Source organism: Varanus komodoensis, unplaced genomic scaffold, assembly GCF_004798865.1.
Source record: "Varanus komodoensis strain SLA01 unplaced genomic scaffold, ASM479886v1 scaffold13_3, whole genome shotgun sequence".
NCBI lineage: Eukaryota > Metazoa > Chordata > Lepidosauria > Squamata > Varanidae > Varanus > Varanus komodoensis.
Window position 1 is genome coordinate 2,020,862 of NW_025335409.1, and position 21,559 is coordinate 2,042,420.

The 21,559-nt window shown below is 41.8% G+C and overlaps 1 protein-coding gene across 1 annotated transcript; it reads left to right on the forward strand.

Moving 5' to 3' along the window:
- The first annotated feature begins 9,606 nt into the window (after positions 1-9,606).
- LOC123019941 (tetraspanin-7-like) lies at positions 9,607-10,344 on the forward strand. The gene has a single exon (XM_044423144.1). The coding sequence runs from the start codon at positions 9,607-9,609 to the stop codon at positions 10,342-10,344; it is 738 nt and encodes a 245-aa protein (XP_044279079.1).
- The last annotated feature ends 11,215 nt before the right edge of the window (positions 10,345-21,559 follow it).

Sequence of the window (21,559 nt, forward strand, 5' to 3'; positions counted from 1 at the left end):
ATGTTGTATTAGTCATTCATATGGGGAGGGTGGGGGGGGAAGAGTTGCTCCGCGATGTATTCTGGGAGCTGTAGTTCATCTTGGCTTCCTGCTCCGGCCCCTGCGACAGCAAAGGGCGGAGAAAAGACTGGCCTACTACAGCTCCCAAGGTGCAGAGCAAAGCGCATGAGCCGTGTGAGAGGCTTGGTTTTTATCAGCCCGTCTCGGCGGATGGTGTGTTTCGGGGCAATTTGTATGTTCTGCACGCGCACATATTGCGGCTCCGGAGTAAGAGGGGTTGTTTATGCTCCCTGCGATAAGAGTGAACCGAAACTGTGGTCAAGGGACTGGAGCATTGCCTTCAATCCATAAGTCTTTCGTTGGCTCCAGTGCAAAGTCTTCCAGGTTTGCAACAACTGAGTTACTTGTTCCGTCTGATCCTTCGGAGATCCAGTGGAGATCGCTTATGAGGAAGCGCATAGGATTGCAACCTGAGATCAGAATGTGTCTTAACGAAAAACAGCGAAAGTTGCAAATAGTGGTAGACCTAGACATACTAATTCCCACTGAACTCAGTCTTGTGAGCCACCTTGGACATGGTTTATGAAAACACAGGATATAAAGATCTGTTATCATAAACAAAATGCATAGGACTGTTCTGTCAAATTGTAATGTTCTGCCTATGTATATACCACTATGGCCGAATGGGACAAATGTACACTAAAGTAAGCTGCATAACTCCATGCTAATGCATATTTACATATAAGCAGCACTGACTTCATGCCTAGGATCAAACTTGCACCAGCTCAGTCATGCTGTTTGCACGACTGAACCATTCATGGGTGTCAGAAACTGAAATTCTTGGATTATGAAAGAACGTTTAGCACCAAGAAGAGAAGACTGAGGGGAGATAATATCACTCTCTTGAAGTAGTTAAAAGCTTGTCACAAACAGGAAGGCTAGGATCTCTTTTTCATCCTGTCAGAGTGCAGGACACAGAATAATGCACTCAAATTATAGGAAACCAGATTGCAGGTGGACATCAGGAAGAGCTTCCTTACTATTACACCAATATAGCATTAGAACCAATCTCCCAAGGGAGGCAGTGGACATTCCCACGCTGGAGCATTCAAGAGGCAGCTGGATAGGCATCTGAGAGGGATGATTTAACTTTGAATCCTGCACTGAGCAGTGGGTTGGACTCCATGGCCTTCTTGACTCCTTCCAACTCTACTATTCTATGTTTCTATTCTATGATGAAAACTCATTGCAGCTCAAGACTTCAGAAATACGTTTTCCTTTAGGAATGCTTACAGGTTCTTGCAGACTGCATGGACAAAGTTTTGTGGGACTGGGCAAAATAGGAAAACAAACCTGTGCCTATGGCTTTTCCAGCTTGCATAGCAAAGAAAGCAGCACAGACTGGAAAGTGGTTTAGTCACGGGGTGTTTATGCTGTTATGTCAAGAAAACTTGCAGGCTCAAAAAACTAACATTTCTTCTTATACAGCTCTACATTTTTTCTCACTTTCTTCTCACCTTTTGCAAACATAGGTACTTATGTTTTTCATACTTTACACTACTGTTGGATATATTAAAAAAAGCAATGAATATAAATCCCACTTGTTTCTTCAGTGTTTTTCTACAGACCTTTCTTCTGCGGGTCGAATGGTTAATGTTTTACGAACAAAACCTGGCAAGGGGTGGGGAGGCACGAATCAATGCAGTAACAACATATTAATCAAAAGCTGTATCCATGGAATCCTTGAGTGCAAAATCTTAGATGAGACAGACACAAGTTCAAAGTGGTGCTGCGGTATAGCCCAGTTGCTGAATTTGGGCTTCTTTACACAAGACACCATGCACTCATGATCTTCAGTCATGGAAAACTTGCAGGGCCTTTTCATAATGCCATCATCCTCCAGACAGGGCCTCTCTTGAGTTTAGAGTGCCATTTTTGCGGCTTTTGTTTAGATCGTATTTCCATAGATGGTGTCATAATTTGCCACAGAAGCATAGTTTAGTTTTGCAATTTTACTCTGTGACACAACCCCACCTTGTGTTGTTTCATGGAACATGAAAAGACAGAGAGGAAGCACCAGGAGGCTGTAATGGGAAAGGGGTCTGGGAAAGTGCAGGATTATATGTCATATGAAGAAAAGTACTTATCTGGTCCTTTATTGCAGTTTGTCAACCTTTAACATGTAATACCTCATTGTCCTTGCTTTAAAAATGCTGTTAAAGTGGCTACAAAACACAGGAGAGGCCTAGAGGATGATGCCATTGTAGAAAACACTCACCAGCTTTGGGGAGTGTAGGATCATGACCACTCAGTAAACGCCTCATGCGGAGGAGCCCTGAATCTCTGGAGAAGCTTTGCAGAAGTGTGTGGGCATGCTGAATATAGGGGGAGGAATATTCGCTGCAGCTCTCTGCTACAGAAGCACATTTCACTAGTTAGCCAGTTTTTTCTGGAGCCCTAGGATACAAAACAAAAATAATCCCTCCTCTTATTATGCATGCCATTGTGGGACTACAGCACTGCAGGTTTGTTCACATCCTACTCTTCTTGGAGGCGTTTGGCTTGCTTTGCACTGGTTTGGCTTAGAAGTGGAACGACATGGGTTCTGTTGCAGTCTCCCATATTTTTCTGGTATTTCTCCCAGTATATTGTGCAATCTCCCATCTGCACTTGTCAGACAAGCAGTTTATGGTGCTGCAGATCTTGTTTTTCATTCCTTCCTCTCGCTGCCTGTTCCTTGCCCCTGCACCATCTTCTCTCCTTTCTCTTTGGTCTCCCCTCTGTAAGCAGGTGCAGATGAATATACTCATGTGCATGTTGCTTTAAAAAAGGTAGTGGGGGCGGGGGAAGAGGAATTGAACAAGATGTAATTCCAGGTATTTGAAGTTGTTCCCTTTTGCTTTTCTTCATTGGGTGTGCTTTCAGGCAGTCTTTACCTGAGTTGTTTTCTTTTCCATGGAGCTGCATTTATAACTCCTACAACTTAATGCATGCATTGAGGCTCTGTTCTGGATACTACCATGAGGCTGTGTAGCCTGTATTTTGCAGAGCAAGGGATGGTAGGAATGGAGGCGGAACTTGCTGCTTCTGCTGGTCAATGGGCCGTCTGGTGAAGAGAGAAACAGTGTGCTAAGACCGGCTTGATCCATCTACCAGTTGGTGTGGTGGGAATACTTAATGCCAATTTTAAAACTTTAATCAGGGGTTGAGGGAAAGAGAATATGGAAGATCTCCCATTGCAGAATGAACCTTTTGTCTAGTCCCACACAAAGAATGAATCATGAAAATACAACCATTATTGCTATGTGATCATTCATGGGAATGGCACGGACAGTTTGCAACAACGACGCTACACAATAGGTGGGCGCCCACCATACAGATCTACCAGACTTGTGCATGTGCTTGTGTGTGTTTGTGCATGCACACACACGAGTGCAGAGCGAGAGAGAGAGAAGGCAAGTACACTCACAAAATCAGATACAAATGCTGTCAGCCTCAAAACTGAAAGCTGTTTATTCTGAGAAGGGCCTACTTCTACAAAATCCTCCCTTTTTGGGTTGTAGACAATATGGTGCAGGTTGTGGAGGAGAAAAGGGAATTGCCTTGAGGACACACCCACAGTGAAATACCACATTGCACATCACAACCAGTATGTAGAGAGCAGTATTGTGTAATGGTTAAGAGCTTGGGACTTGGGCTCAGGTGATCTGGGTTCTAGTCCCCCTTGGCCATGGAGCCAACTGGGTGACTTTGAACATGTCATAGTTTCCCAGCCTGACCTACCGCACAGGGTTGTTGTGGGGACAAGACTGAGAGCAGGAGAGAATGCTATAAGCCACTTTGAGTGCTTTAACTGAAAAAAGTGGCACATAAATCTAATAAATAAATAAGCCGTGCCCTCACAAATATGTGGCATCTCCCCAAATTAGGGATCACACAAATAGTACTTTGTGGGATTCTGTTATGCCTTATAAAATTAATGCTATTTTTCTGATGTGAAAAAATAAGGAAAAATCAGAGAAAAATCACAGAGCAGCTACATGGAGCTTAGCATTCTCATGTGATCAGCCCATGCGAGTGCACAAGAGCCTTGTCAGTATTTCTGTCTTCATTCCACTCACATACTGTAACAGTAGTGGGGAACATTGGGTCCTGCAGATGCTGGCCTACAACACCTCCAGATGCTGACTGGGGTTGATGGGAACTGAAGCCCCTTCTTTCTCTCTTTTCCACCTATCCTGCTCACCTATCCATGCACACACAAACACCTATCCATTTCCCATTCCACACTTTCTTTCTATTCCCCCCTCCATTTACACATTTACCTCTCCATGCTGGGTGGGGAAGAACCCAGACTGCTGGAGCAAGAACTGAGTCACCTCCTCCACGGGCACCTTGCTTGCTTTCCTTCCATGCTAGGTGGGAAAGGAGATTAATATATTAAGTAATTGTAATAAAGGAAGAGTAGCACAATCATTTTTTCTTCTTGGTTATTGCTGGCTCTAAAATAATAATAAAAGTGGCCCTGGCTTTTCAGCAGGGAGAGTGCTGCCAACAAAAGAACCCTGCTGTGAAGTCCCATACACTGCATGCTTCAAGCAAAGAGTTTTTCTAGGTTTCATCTGACAGCTTTTCTAGGTTTCATCTGACAGCTTAACTCCTATAAACTGATACATAAAAGAGGCTCTTGGGTGCATCCCTCTGTATGTTTAGACAGAGATGTCCAAACAGGTACATCTTACGTGCTTTAGATCAGTTCTCCCATGGCTGAAACTTCAGGGGCAGAACCACCTGCACTTTATCTCTCTTTCTGCCTCCTTTGCATATCTAAATGGGACAATTTTGGATGGCATTATGGAAAGCAAGCTAATATTTGGCATCCAGTAGAGGGAAAACAGTGACAGTTCAGATCAAAGCAGCAGTGATATTTAATTCTTCCAATTTATAGAAAGGCATGTTGAAAGCAGAGCTGGCTTTGAAAGGTAAATCCTGTATTATAAGTTAGTCACTAGGGGGAGCTTCCATCTCCTTTTTCATGTTTTAGGGATAGTATAACTGAATTCATTTAAAAGTGTGATGTACCAGCCCACACTATATACCAGGGTTACAACTCAGATTGCCTTCACCAGGGCTTCTGGGTTACCTAAAAAATCAACATGATCCTTAATAACATTTGTTAATTGACTCAGATAATAATGCAGTGGCACACTTATGGATCCTGATGAAAAGTGAAAGAGGAAAGTGCAAACTAATTGCAGGTGAACATTAAGAACAAAAAAATCATGATCACAGAAGATTTACATAGCTTTAATGTCAACAACAAGTTGAAATTGTGAAAGGTTTTGCTTCCATGGGTTCAGTCATCAGTTCAAAGGGAGGCTAGGACCAAGAAATTTGAAGAAGAGTGGAACTTGGAAGGGCAGCTATGAAGGAACTAGAAAAGAAAATCAAGTGTATTAATTTTCACTGGAGACCAAGGCTAGGATTATCCATGCCATTGTATTCTTGATCTTGGGTGTGAAAGCTGGACAGTGAAGAAGGCTGACAGGAAGAACATTGATGCATTTGAAACATGGTGCTAGAGGAAAGCTTTGTGAATATCCTGGACTGACAGACAAACAAGTGGGTCCTAAATCAAATCAAGCCAGAGTTTTCCCTAGGAGCAAAAATGACGTGCTTTGGATACATCATGAGAAGACAAGACTCCCTGGAGAACATAATCACGGTAGGGAAAATTGAAGGCAGAAGAAGAAAAGGAAGACCAAATATGAGATGGATTGACTCCTTAAAGGAAGCCACAGCCTGGAATTTTCAACAGCTGAACATGGCTGTCATGGATAGGAAATTCTGAAGAGGTTTCATACATGGGGTCAGCATAAGTCTGAAATGTCTTGATGACAAATAACAACAAACATGGACCAGCACTTAAATCACTGCTTCTGGATCTTAGCATATTAAGTAATTAGAAACTGTTGCTTAGGGTAGTCTGATGCCATGGAGAAGAGGGCTCCTGAACATTTAATAGTTCTACTAAACGGGGGATATCAACAAATGTCACTAATATTTTAGCTTACACAGCCAAAATGGCACATGTACAATAGGAAGGTATCAGTTGTGTACATCATCATTGCATTTATATACTGCCCTGATGCAAGAAATAGCTGTGCCTTCCTCAGCTTGGTGAATTTTACATGTATTGGACTGTAACTCTGATAATTCTCTCCTGGCATGGTCACTGGGAATTATAGGAATTGCAGTCTGGGAATTATGGGAGTTGCAGTCCCACATACCTGAATGTGTGGGACTATACGATAAAATGCAGAACTCATATAGACTTCAGACTTTTGAAATAAAATTGACGTCCTTCCATTCTTACACATTTTAATTAGTGTTCTTTTTTCCATTGACTTCATTCATTTTTTGATTAATGTGGCTTTTTATATACATATCAGCTCAAATGGCTTTGTTTTTAAAAAGTCTCAAGAGGATCACCAAACTAGATAAAGTCCTACCATCAGACTATGAGCTTCCTGCTTTGAGTTCCACAGTCTTGGGGTCAAACTACATGTTACTTTAAAGATGTAGCTAGCAGCAATGACTTTTTCCTTTTTTTACTCCTAAGTAAACTCGGGAGAGCTAGTCTAGATCAGGATTCTGGTATGGGGAGGAGAAGGACATCCCTTGACCCCCTCTGTGGCCTCATGAAATAGCATAGGTTGATGCTGAAGCATCATTATTATTATTATTAGAACATTTCTATGCCGCCCCTTGCCGAAGCCTCGGGACGGCTTACAAACACAATAAAATACAAAAATAACAATATAAAATTAAAATTAACAATATAAAATAAATAAAAATATAAAATATAAAAGAAGTCGCCCTGGCCAGATAAATAAGCAAATATTGTTAACAATTAAAGTGACGTTTAAATAAAAAGGTCTTCACCTGGTGCCGAAAAACAAGTAACGACGGAGCCAGGCGGACCTCTCTGGGGAGCGCATTCCATAGATTGGGCGCCACTGCAGAGAAAGCCCTCCTCCGAGTACCTACCCTCCTAATTTCTTTCATGGAGGGTTCCCGGAGAAGGGCCTCTCCCGCAGATCTCAAGGGGCGGTTGGGCATATATGGATGTAAGTGCTCCTTCAGGTAACCAGGACCCAAGCCATTTAGGGTTTTATAGGTAATAACTAACACCTTGAATTGGGTTAATGAGTTGTCTGCCCAGTCAGGTGGTGAACATGACTAATTCCCTTTCACTTAGGAAGAGTACTCTGCTCTGAGTAAACACTAGCTCAAGGTGCTTATGTTGTATTTTCTTTTAAAAGCAATGTCTCATATTTGTACTTTTCTCTCTCTTAAATCTTTAATTTAAAATTCCTGAATCTGAGGTGTTGAAAATGCCTGGTTCATTAGAATTCACAGTATACACCACCTAGGTGTCTAAGCTGCACTCTCCAACTGGTAAAGAAAGACTTGGCTAGGAATTCTTCCTTGGATAAACTCTGGAAGTCTGGATTTCTGTTTCCAGGCAGGTCTGTGTGGTTTTGAAGGGGAAGGTGCTAGCAGCATTTTTAGAGTGCCTCTCAAGCAATTCTCCTGGACAGTGCTAGCTAGATTGTGTGTCTGATGGCAATATATACATCATCCATGTAGTAAGCCATTTGCATGAAGCACCCATTGCAATGTTGAGACAGGCTTTTCCATCTCACTGCACACTGCGCGCGCGTGCGCGCGCGCGCGCACACACACACACACTATATATATATCTATATCTATATCTATATCTATATCTATATCTATATCTATATATATATATAAACTTGGTACCGATAATAAGAAACTTGCTTACAAAGTGTGTTGGACAATGTGCAACAATTTTATGAATCTTTCATGCGGCTGAGTTGGAACACTCTTGCACAAGCAATCTGATAAAGGCAGATTGTTTAGCCTTGAATTCTTTGGCAATTGCACACTTGTTATACTGTTGCATGAGTGTGTGTGTGTGTGTGTGTGTGTGTGACCTCAACTATATTAGACAGTGACTGAAAAATGAAACAAGCATGTTTTTCTAATTTTCTTTAACAGGTTATATTGCCTTCCTGTGCCAGTCTTCCTGTGTTGATATAGAAAGTATGACTAGGAAATAGCTGCTCTTTTTAAAAGCATAATCTGGGACCACCATAAATTGTGTCCAGGACTAATCTTGTGCTGCCAGCTGCTGAATCCTTTTCATTTTATGACTTCCAATTTGAAGCAAAGAGTGAATAATCGATCTGCAATACAGCTCTCAATTTATTATGCCATAAATCTATCAAAGAGAAATCTATTTATTTCCCCCTCCTGGAATTCCATACTGCTTGCTATGCATGAACGGTAGCAGGGGTGTGAAAGGGATGAATGTTCAGCTCAGAAATCTACATTATCTTAGTGCAACAGTCTGCTTTCTGGCAATATTTTTTCTTATCTTTAGATTAATGCAAAGGTTAGTGAAGTAGATTCTGGGAGTGGCTGGTTGCAAAGTTCTCATTCATCTCCATAGTACGGTATAGCATTGTCAAGTGTCCTATATCTTAAAGGTTTTCCTAAATTCCAGGATATTGCTGATCCAAAGAAATTATATTATGGAACACTCCAGCTGTGCGTATGTCTCCTTTCATTTTCTATATTTTATTCTGACAACCCTCAGCTGTATCAGCAAATTATCAGCATCTGAGACAAGAAGTAAATTCACCAACTTGAGAGACAGGAGTGAGGAAATTTTCCAGTTTTATCACTCATGGGGAAATATTGGCAAATACTGTGATCCTCAGCTTTGTGGGTGGAGAAAAAGCTTGAGATGAACAAGATTAAAAGCAGGAACTGGCAGCTATCTGAGCAGGGAAATCAGTTCTCTTAGTGAAGTTAATTTTGCTCTGTGGCACTTAAATGAAAAGCAGTTTCTGAACTAGAAAAGTGCACAAGTACAGGGAAAGCAGAGACCATGACGAGTCCATTAGCAGGCGGGGGGAATGCAAGTGGAGTCTTTGAGTGACAGTCCAAGGAGGAGGCAGTCTCCACCTCCCTGGAGAGTCTCTGGTGTGTCAGAAACACTTTTACTACAAGCCCACTGACATACCAGCCAGGACCGCAAATTGACCAGAGAGACAATCCAACTGGATCTGTGTTTTGCAATCTCCTTTGTATTCTATAGCAAGCCCTGCCACCAGTGGTTCCAATTGCAGCTATAAAGAGAAAGGGGTTTATGTACTGGATTCAGACCAGGCAAGGCAGGCAGAGAGCAACACAGGTTCCACTCTGCAACAGCTGCCCTGGGAAGCCACTGACGACATCCACTGGCACACAAGAGCTACTGAACCTAAAGGGAACACCATCCTGTGCCATCATCTGGCAAGAACTCTAGAAAACAGTTGGCATTTCTCAAGAACCCCCAACAAAGGTAACCAACCCTCACCAGCATCCAAGTGGAGATTAACAGCATCTTTAACAAATCATTATCCGAAGGTGGCACCCATCGAGACTCATCGGCAGCACTCAGGCATCAAACCCCTTCCTCCGAAACATTTATCAGCATCGAAGAAATTTACCTCTCATCACCTGAAAGGTGTCATGGCTCTGCTCAAGCTTTTTCTGATGGCTTTCAGCTTTGTCTTCTGGGCAGCAGGTCTGACCATGCTTACCATAGGTGTCTGGGCCAAGATTTCACTGGGCACCTATTTGGTGCTGTCCACCAATGAATATCCCAACACCCCCTTCATTCTGCTGGCCACGGGCACTGCTGTGATTGTGTGGGGCTTTGTGGGTTGCTTTAGTGCTGCCACAGAACATCGTTGCCTCCTGCGCACTTACGGGAGCTTTCAGCTGGCTGTGTTGGTGGCTGGTTTAGCAGCGGGGCTCTCTAGCTTGTTCTATCGCAAGGATATTGCTGAAGGTTTCCAGAATGGGCTGCGGGAAGCCATCCGTTCCTACACCGAGGATGAGGAAAAGGCAGAGGCTCTGGATTCCATCCAGCGCATGTTGGACTGCTGTGGGGTAGAGAGTTACCGGGACTGGTTTTCCTCGCCCTGGTCAATGGAGCAAGAGGCACCCAATGGCTCGGTTCCTGTGAGCTGTTGCAGGACACGCAAAGGCTGCCTGCACAGTCCTCTCCCAGCAGATGCCCGGGGCATCTTCCATGAGGGATGCTTCAGCAAGGTGTATGATTTCGTCAGTGACAACGTGTTCTACATTGCCACAGCTGCACTTGGACTGGCACTCATGCAGGTCGTTGGCATCGTCCTGTCTTGCCTCCTGGCTTCCCGAATTCTGCCGCATGCTGAGCCACAGAGAGGAGCCATTCCACACTGAACACGGTGTGTAACCTACCTGGGCAAAGCCATAAGATCTTTCCCTTCTCCAGCCTCTCTTCACAAGGTACTGTCATTCCCTTCCATCCTCCAAACCTTCTCTCACCACCAGCTGGACATGAGACCCAACCCTCCTACCACACTTGCCTCACATGCTGTCATGGCACCTCGGATTTTGCCGTCCCTCTGACTGGGAACTCTCAAAATTGTTATTGATTCTTCACGGCTTGCTTGCTGTCTTTCATGATGCTATTGGTGCTACAGTGTCAGAAACCCACCTTGTATCTCCCTATTTCTTGTTGGCTGAGAAAAATACCTGTTTTTTTCCTCTTAAAATATTTCATCACCTATCTCTGGATTGGACCCACCTACCTCTAGACTGGCAACATCACTGTACTTCTGTCCTTGTTAGTTTTGCCCACTTTCCTGAAAATGAAGGAGAAAGGATGAGCGGCAGATAGCCTACAGGAGACAGATTTGTATAGTAAATTTGTGTCTGTATTTAGAATGAAAGTGGGAGTGTGACATGAAAGGTCACCTCAACCTGAGTGGAACGGAAGAAATCCTAAGAAAGAAAGAAGCCAACGTTATTAACTCTGTTATTTGACTGTGGAGGACCAGATGAGGTGAGGTGTATTTCTTTGTGATGCAAGAGATCTTTGATGCTTTATAAAGAAGCTGATCTTGAAAAATAATTGGCAATTTCATCTTTGAAACTGTGAAAGAGAATCTCAAGAAGCCCTTTAATTCTTGGTAAAGTCAGTGAAAACCCAGAAAACTTCAAGGAGTGTTATTTCTGTACAAAACTGCAGTCAGAAACAATGAGTTTATACCCTTGAAGCACCTATGTTTTTTAAAAAAATGTGTTTATATGTTTCTCCCTTCTGCTTAGGCATTTTGATGTTTTGCATCTTCTTTTTAAAGATGGAGAGAGCTAGAGAAAAATGGAAAGTATAAAAGTCTTTGTCAGAACTTGCAGTGTTCTAGATGTCACGATTTTTCAAAACTCCCAAAGTCTTACTTGATAACAGCCAGTGTTTTACGTAGTTGCAATAAACAAATGTTAGATCAAATTTCAGCTGAGGCTGTTAACTTTAATGGGAAAGAGATGAAGGGTGACTTAAATCCATTAAACAGATTTTTTAAAAAGTTGGCTGGCTGGGAAATAAGCAGTAATACACAATTCTTGTAATGTAGCAAAACATCTCTGTGTAAGATGCATAAGAATTTTTAAACAAATGAGATCTTATTATTCCTTCCTCACTTTGTGATTTATAAATTCATCTGTTATCCTTCTGCCTCATTTCCACAAGATGTGCTCTTGTATAAAATCTGCAGGCTGGGATAGAAATACTGTGTGGAAGTGACAGCTGCAGCATATTGATTTTGTTTTAGTTTTCTTTTTGATCAACCCAAGGGCCAGGAAAAAAAGGATTCACCTGAAGTCTTTAGTGGGCAGGGTAATGATGTACTTTCAAAGCCTTTCGGAAAGTGTGTATTGGTGCTCCCAGATGGAGGGTTCCTACCGCTACCAGTGAAAGGAGTTTGAGCAGCTACAATTCTATCTTTTCCTACTTACCTAATTTTTTCCCTGATAAGGTACAAGATGGAAGAACCAGTAAGAAAATGCAGAAGGGTTTCAAACTAAAGACAGCATTGACTGGATGCCCATATCCCTTGGTGTGATGTAAGATTTCTTGAATGAGGCAGGGCAAATGAAAGTACAAATACTTTTTGGATGGATAAGAAAACGTAAGTGGTTAGTACAGTCAATCTGGAAAGAGGAGCTTTAGGAAAGGGAAGAAATATCACAGATTGTTCAATAGGCCAAACTGCACAAAGCAGTGATTTTAACAACTATACTTTTCAGTTCAACTAACAGAAAGGCTCACTGGCATTTCATAATAATTCAGGATGAGATTCTATACACACCTACCTGGAAATAAGACCTATCAAAGTCAGTGGAGCTTCCATCTCAGTAGGTGTAATTGAGCTGCAGAGGCTATTGCATGTGATGCTGAAGTAAAATGCAAATAATATGGGAGAAAGGGAAAGGATAGCTATAACTGTCCACTATAGATTCTGTACCAGTTCCTTCGCACAATTTAAAAGGATCAGAAAAATTCTTCAGACTGCTGAATACCAAGCTGTAATTGTCACTTTAGTGATTAGGGGATACATGAATCCTGGCAAGTTTATGTTAAGAGACTAAATTCACTGTTTGATGATGGTGGTGGTGATGGTTTTTATTAATTGTAAACTGGTGGAGGATAAAAATCATTGCATGCTACCCTTGATTAAACTGATGACTTAGCAGACTTCTTCAGAGGCGATCCTGGCTGACTCCCCTTTCTGTAAAATGACACAGCTCTACATACAAATGAATATATTGTAATCTGAAATGTGGGAAATGCCATCATTTCTAAGTAATTTGAAATGAGAAAATTCATTTTTAGGGATTATATTGGGCTACAGTTTGGCTGAAAAGATCATATCAAATTCTTTCCCTTTGAAAAGCTTCTAAAAGTATACCTAACTATACAGACAATCATTCTAGTCACAACCTGTTCCCTTGACAACCTAATACTCTTTATGTCTATTAAGAAGAAAATCCCACTGAATTAATACAATTTACTACCACTTAGGTACCCAGGATTGCAGCCTTTGTTTCTACTATTTTTACTCATGAATAAATCCCATATACCTAGAGGTCTTCAAAAGAAAAATTGTTTGACAACATGTCAAACTATTCTGCTTGAGGATCCCATGTTTCTGAAAAGCTCCTTATGGGCATAAAATCCACAGCTTTAGGACTTTAAAGGGTAAAATTCTACCTGCTCTTACCATGTGACATCTACTACGTTATCTTTGAGTATGTCTGCTATGATCGCACACTGAATTGGACCCATGATCTGCTGTCTATGGATGGAAGGGCTCCATTCATCCAAGGTGCCTCAGCCTGGTGGTCAAGGATTCCCCCTCTCTTACGGCATAGCTTAACACATGCAGCAGGGACTTTCTGTATGGCTTTTTCAGGTCTTGTTGGGAGGAGGGGATGGGGAAATGCTGGCCCTTTGGCCAGGCCAGTTGCACACCTAAATCTTGATCCAACCTGCTACACTTGGGGAAGTAACAGATTCCAGGGGCAAACACAATATTGCAAAACACCGAGTTGTTGTACTAGGAGAAAAGAAATCAATATTCTATCAATATTCCATTTTCCCTTTTATGTCTTCTGAGCTTTTTACATCACAGTGTTCTTCAAAGGTGGTGCTTTCTTCTACCTTGTGCTATCTTCCTGGCAGCTAGGTCCTTAGGCAGCTAGGATCTCCAAGGATCCCAAGCACACAGTTTCTGCATAGGTAACTCTCAGAAGATGAACATGTCTGGGAGGGCACCATTTGCCAATATGGGTCTCTCCATCAATGTTCCCTGGAAAATCTTCAGAATTGCATATGCTCATAAAAATGACACTTCCATGGATGAAAAAAATGTAGTATCTCAAACTGATAGGATCATGGAGAAAAAAATGCCACCTGATGAAATATCCTTGTTGAAAACTTAACTATAGAATAAAACGATGTTGTGGGGAAAGGAGGAGGGTGTATGGGGGATATTAATGAATTCATAAAGACGGGAATGTCTTCTTGAGGCTATAAATTTTTTAGAAAATGAAAATGTGACAAAGAGAGAATGTGCAAAATGCAGTACAACAAAAACATAAAACTTATTCTGACTATTTGAATTATATCTATATATCTCTATCAATTTCTGCATATCTACTGGAAATTATCTAATCTCAAAAGCTTTCAAGAAAGGTTGCATCAGTTTTGAACCTGAACGTTTTTCTGAAATGAAAATACTTTTATGAAAATTATTCCGTATTGCTCAGTATTGTATGCATTTGTTTATGACTCCAACATTTATATATATATATAGAGAGAGAGAGAGAGAGAGAGCGCGCGCGCGCGCGCGCACTTGTGGAAAGTGCAATGCAGTGTTGTATAATTACTTGGTGTTGAGGAATAATTTTTTTTTGTAAATACTGAATTTGAATCATGTATACACCCAAAATGAGGTAGACACAGGTAATCAGTATGCTCGATTGCAGTATAATTTGTTTTCTACAGCTGCCATCACCGACAAGTCTTGTGTGTGTAAAATGTAATAGAGACTTGATATAAAGCTGTAGTAGAGAGAACTTTATATAAGCAAAGTCTCGTAAGGATGTTATGTGCCCTCCAGTCATCTCCAACTTCTGGCAACCCTATGAATGAGTGCTCTTCAAAATGTCCTGTCCTTCACAGCCCTGCTCAGCTCTTGAAAAGTCAGGCTGTGGCCTCCTTTACGATTTCCTTCCATTTCATACTTGATCTTCCTCTTCTTCTGCCTTCAACTTTCCCTGGCATGATTATCTTTATATTTTTCTCTGTATTTGTATATATCTTGCAACACAGTGTAGTCATAGACATGTAAATCTTAGAAAATCAATGAATGTATAAAAGCAGAATGCGGGAAATGTGAATAGAGGCTTGCTTTGTTTATGCATGAAAAATGCATGTTTAACTACCTATTTAGGAATGAGGGAAGCACAAAACTCATGTTACTAAAAGCAAATGCATAAGGTGCCCTTTATATTCTTCCACAATTTTGCACGCCGGTCACATGCATTTCTCTACGGCCTATGCCCATAATGTTTGATTAAATCTGATACCTATTACATTATTTCATATTCATGTCCTGTTAAAATCAAATCATTTTGAAATGCTGTATGCCAAGTTTACCCTTAAAATCGTCTGGAAATAAGCCAATAAAGCTTTGAAACCTTGCACAGGTCACTTATCCATTTTATTGAAATTGCTACCTTTGAAAAGGCTGCAGTGCACACTGGGTTTAAAGACAGAACATTCACAGGGTAAAAGCTTTGTTTGAACTGCATTAATCAGCTAGTTAGTTAACTCCAGCTTTCTAGATACTGGAACTATAGCTTGAAAACACACAGCAAAGCCCAAATCTATAACATTAGGTTCCTCTGCTAAGCATGGTTCTCACCAGCAAGTCCAGAACAGGAATTGAGTTGCTGCAGATGAAATGTGGAAAATGGTGCCCTGTCCAATCTGCTCCCTTCCTTAGGTTTTGAGCATCCAGATCTGGATATTGAAACCTCCACTTCATACACTATCTGTGTGAGAAACCAGTAGCTGTGGCAATCCTAATTTAAATGAAGATCTTTTCTCACAAAGTTCTGCATTAATTACAGCTTTGGTGTTGCTGCTTCCAGAGTGTGTGCTAATGTTGTTTCATATTTGGGATCAGAGGAGATTGTCCTTGAAACTTGTTCATCAGAATCAGTGAAATGCAACACAGCTCACCTCACCATGGGCTTCTCCGAGAACATCTGTGGTTTCCTGCCGAGGGATCTGTTTCTATATGTCAAGCCCTGAAACTTTGCACAGATTTCTGTTTTCCATTTGTGCATAGGAAGAGGTGCAGGCTGAATTTGATACTAGAATGGCACACCAGAGCTCCTCCTGTTAGCAATAACTTTATTTATCTGAAACCTTTTGGGGCAGAAAAGTTCTTTAAAGGAGACACACAGAAATAACAAGAAAGCAGTTAAAAACAGAAGAAAATGCATACTGAAACTTTAAAAAGCCAAGCATAGGAGGGCACCACTGAAACATAGGTGCAAACCATTATCAATAAGCGAGGTTTTTCCTGTCCTTTCAGTCCATTCCAATGAACAGGCTCCAAGTAACTGCAGGCTTTCTCTTTATATTGCCACTATGCTCAGCTGCAACTTGGTCTGTGCCACAGGGAGCTGCAGTGATAGGAAAGATGCAGATGAGTCTTTTAATTTAGATGTGAGAATGCTCACCTACTGTGTTTGTTATGCTCTCTCTGTGTCAAAATTGTGATTCTTGTGGGGAGGGGTTGCCATTAAATTTATCCACTGTATCTTTCCAGCACTTGTAATTTATTGCACATTTGTCTGCTAGATTACAAACTCTTTTAGGGTTTTCCCTGGACACAGATTAATATTCAGAGAAAGAAACAGATATTGCCATAAATACAGAAGAGCTTCAGAAACGACTGCATTAGTCTTCGTATTTCAGCGGAGATACCTTTTATGTCTTGTGACCTTTCTGAGGCAGTCTGTCAAGCTGTCAGTTTCACCAGAATAATGTTGCACAACATCTGCAAAAATTCACAAAATGGGCAATGCCTTTTCTTCCATGTCTATAAATATTCATGGGTGTTTGTATATCCATCTCCGAAGTAAAGGTGTGGAAAACAATACCCAGTACAGGGAATTTCATTTTAGCTTCAAGATTAATTTTCACTCTCAGAATTATCAATCTCCTGTTGGCTGTACTTAAAGTGGAACAAAAGCCTTTCAGGAGCTGTTGTACTCTACCGCTGTAAAAAAAAAAAAGAGGTCTATTAAAGTCACAGATGAAAATGGTGTTTGAATAAAGGGGAGGGGAGGGAGGAAGCTACTATTACAAAAATGTGGCATTCATGTCATGCCATTCTTTTATACTACTTGTTCTGTAACTACAATTATCTAAGTAAGAGCTGCAAAAACCAAATGGAGCCTAACTCATTTGGGGTGAAATAATATGGCCTCCTGCCTGGGGGTGGGGAGGTATAGGATCAATTAGAACCCCCACTTTGAACAGGGAGTCCCTGCCACAAACCCCTTCCATCTGGCATGGAAAAACACACACACTGGCTGCCTCTCCAAGGTTGGAAAACGGCCTCAGAAGGGAAGAAGAGGGGCTTGCCAAGGGGTAGGTGGGGAGGATCCCATGACCCAAGGCTTATGCCATATCCAAATGGCACCCCAGCATCCTTCCCTCTCCCTCCATGGCCCTTCAGCTAAAGGGCTAAAATGGCCATCTGGAAAACCTTCCCCAACCTGGTGGCCTCCAGAGGCATTTGGACCACAACTCCCAGAATTTCCGTCTAGCAGAGCCATTGTCTGAGAATTCTGGGTGTTGCAGTTCAAACATGTCTGGAAGGCACACGGTTGGGGAAGGCTGGTCTAGGGGACATGCAGAGTGTATGATGCAGGGCACTGAAGTTTGCTGCTGTCTTAACTTGTACCGTGTACAGGAGGCCCAAAAGCCTCCAAATTCAGAGGCTCATGTGTGTTGAGGATGGGAACCACAGGATACGCCCTTTTGAGCTAGGTTCCTGCTACCGTCTGAGTGGAATTATCAAGTCATGGTTTATCTTTGAACCAACAGGATCAACAAGGTCTCTGTAACTGTTTCTCAAATATCTGTGGTAATTTTAAAAAACATGCCTGCAAGTCCTGAACTCTAGGAAGACATGCATTTATCAGATCCATTCTGTGTTTCCCAGGCCACATGTTGTACTTCTGGAGACTTAGATAATTACCTTATATTGAGACTGTGATGTGTATCACCTCTATATGGTGCACTATTCCTAAGGGATGCAGTGGGAATTTGGGTGAGAGGAAGGGATGAAAGACTTTGGGCTGGATGCTGGGCTGCAACTAGCATTTCTTGAGTAAAATATCACAAATTTATTTCTTTAAAGACCTGAGGTGCTTCTTTCACAGAACTGCTGAGTTCAGACAACGTAATAACCGATACTCAAGGGCTGAGCATAGGTCAAGTGTGGGTTGTTGCTGAACAGTGGGTTGTTGAAACATGGATTACCATGTTGTCTGAACCCAACTAAGATAACAAAGTATAGTAAAAAACCCACCATCTACTACCCAGCAACAGACCACATGTTCTCTCCAAGGGCTGTTTGAAGAGCCATGGTTTGTGAGCACAGCTGAGTTCAGACGAGATAATAACCCCCATTTCAACCACAACTGACAGTTCAGGGACAACCCACACTCAAACTTGGAGTGTGGATTATCATCTGAACCCAGTCTCTAACATGAATGTTGGGATAGAATAGACAGGGGATGCTTGGTAACCCTTTCCATTCTTGCCCATTCTCTCTCGTAACTTTGCCCTGAGCTTCCCGCAACTCCGGCTAGAAACAGACAGAAAACAACCAAAGTCTGTTCGACTGAATTGCAACCAATTTAAAGACATTATTCGTGTGGCCATTGTATTTAGCAGATGAACACCAGTTTCCCACTAAATTAACACTAACTAGTTCCTATACCTGGTTAGCTGCAGCTAGGAAGTAAGAGTTTTTAACTTTCAGAGTTACACGTCGTCCCTCAAGAATTGGTAAATGTTGTAGAATTTTCAGAACTGCAGTAAAATTTTATTAATGAACTATCAATTAAAAATAGCATCATTTGATGTGTGTGTGCATCACACATGCTGGGGGAGGAGTGATAGTGAGCAGGACCATGGGAACAGATGGGGGCATGTGATGCTTTCTGCTCTGTTGCATTCCTGAAGAAAATCCCTCTTTTGAAGTTGATACTTGTTTGGGGCAGAAACCCCATTGGCTCCAAAGAGCAATCCCCCCCACCAACAATGGTTTGAAAATATGCTGCCATTAGTATGGGAATGGAAATGCCTGCAGATATATATCTAGCTAGCCCCAGTTCAAACATAACATGGATACGAGGCTGTGCCCAGTGCTTGCTGGGACTGCCTGCCTGTACCAGAAGAACACTGCCTGGTGCTGCTCCATTTCTCATATAATAAGAAAATATTAATAACTAATCTTATTTTACTTTTTCCAAGATACTTTATCATTAGAAGTGATGTTTCTAAGGAAAGAAATCGAGCACTTCAGCTGGGCTTTCTATTCCAAGCAAGAAAGATGGGTAGAGCAATCAGAAGTGCTGTAGATGGAATGGGAAATCAAGTGCCTATTAGTTATTGTTATGTGCCATCAAGTTGTCTCCAACTTATGGTAACCCAATGAATGATGCCCTCCACAATGTCTTGTCCTTCACAGCCCTCCTCAACTCTTGCTGTGGCTTCCTTTACAGAGTTAAGCCATCTGATACTTGTTCTTCCCTCTTCTGCCTTGGACTTTCAGTAGCATGATTGTCTTCTCCAGGGAGTCTTACCTGATGTGCCAAAAGTATGACAGTGTCAGTTTTGTCATGTTTGCTCTGGGAGAAGTTCTGGCTCGATTTGATCGAGGACCCATCACATCTTTTCCCCCTGGAGCAGCAGGGCTTTTTCACTGTCTTTCCATGATAGACTGAAACAGTCCTAATTGTGATTCTTTCGTGGAAATGGAATTGCTTTGGGTGAAGCAGATGCAAGCGGGGCTTTGACCCTATATCCAAGCTGGTAACACCTCATTTGGGGCCTTCTGGTTGCTACCACTGGCAGGACTGATGCTGCTACTTCAGGCTGGATGGTATGAGACAAAGCACACAGATGGTTGGGTACGTACGTACGTACAAGCTCATTTTCATAGGGTGGGATTTCACAGGGTGCTGAGACAAAGAAATAAAATGGATTTCTTGATGCGATGTATATTTCCATTAACCCATACATTATACATTTCTATGCACTATGCTCTTTTCTTTTCTCCTTACCTTTTTAGCATATGTCAATTCCCAACACCCTATTGTTCAACTTCTTTTCATACCAATCTCATAAGACTTTTCTAAAACTTTTCCACAGATTTGTCTTTTGGCTATCTAATTTTGCTTTTCTTCACTCTTTGCAATATTTTCTCTGCTTACTGCTGTTCCAAAATTCATATCAATCTTAACTGTGAGAGTTTCATTTTTTATCATTTAGATTGCTCTACTAATCAGTGTTTCAATTTATTGTTTTTTAAGGGAAAAGGTGCCTTGCTTGCAACTTACTTTGAATTTTATTACTATAACACTATTTTTAATTATAAGATTGCAGAACAGGCAAAATGCAGCTCATCATTCATAAACCATTTCACTTTTTTTGGTCTCATTGATCATTTGTGACTGAAACTTAAGTGCCTGCAGAGTTTTGCTGTTCTCATGGTTTTAAGGTTACATTACACCCTAGGTTGCTTTGCACCTAAAACCATGTCTAAGGGCTCACAATGGTCCTTGTCTCATCCGGTTTGAAAGCTACCGCCCTGTCATGCTCAAACTTCTTTTTTCCTTGAATGCCCATGCAATGCAGTTCTGTTGGTCTTGGTGTAGCTGACCAATGGACTCACAGCTCTTGTACAGAAGAAACGTTGCCATCTACTGGAGAGTCAGTGGAAAACAATCTTTTTCATTCCATATAGCATTTTTTTTTTTTAAAAAGGCCTTTGGATATGGATACTTCCTTCCAGCATGCAGCTGATCTGGAAGCCATTATACCAGCATAAATCTAATGAAATAATACAGATATACAAAAAGACAACTGCAGCAACCTCCCACCAATTGTACGTTGGGCACAGAACCTATGGATGCAAGACGGTCTTTGTGATGTGGCATCCTGCAAGCAGAGACTGCTCTGCTCTGAGGCCCAGTTCTTACAGAGGGGAAAGAGCATCAGGTCTGATTCGAATGAGCGGACGTAGCTTGCAGTATAGTCCCAGAGTGTGATCTGAGGGCGCAGGATGCAACCACATTCCTTTAAGCTAAAGAGGTCTAGATCCAATTGGTGCCCTAGAAGGGAGAACACCTGGTGACCACTTTGCATTCCATGGTGCAAAAATGGAAAGGTATAAGTTATTCATTGTATTACATCAATCTCTCACCTTTCCCCCTCTTTTTTCCTCTTGCAAGAGACACAAGACAATCTACATTATCCTTTCCCTCTCCATTTCCTCTCCTTGTGAGGCAGGTTAGTCAGGCTGGGACTCAGGGATTGGCTCAAAGACACTCAGTGAACTTCATGGCCAATTAACATTCAAACCTCCCATATCCTAGTCCAACATTCTAACCACTATATTGCACTACTCTGGCTCAACAAATAGATAGCATGTGGTATATCCCTTCCCAGAGTGTACCACTCAGGACTATACGTTATAGCAGTGTGAATAACTATGGATGTTTTCCCTTGGTTAACAACAAGTATCCCCAGCTGCTAATTGAAAGCTCGTTTATCTTATCCTCCAAAATAACAGCAGTGATGTCATCATTCTGCCTTGGACCAACTGTCCAGTTGCCATCCATAGTGAAGCTTTTGTTCCTTGAACAACTCTACCAGTAGGATCAGTTTCCTCTGCCAAGACTGCTCCGCAGGATGGTTATCTGCTGCCACAGCTTTGGTTTCAACAGCATCAGGCAGAAATATGAACTTTGCAAAGGAGGCCAAACCTGCAACTAA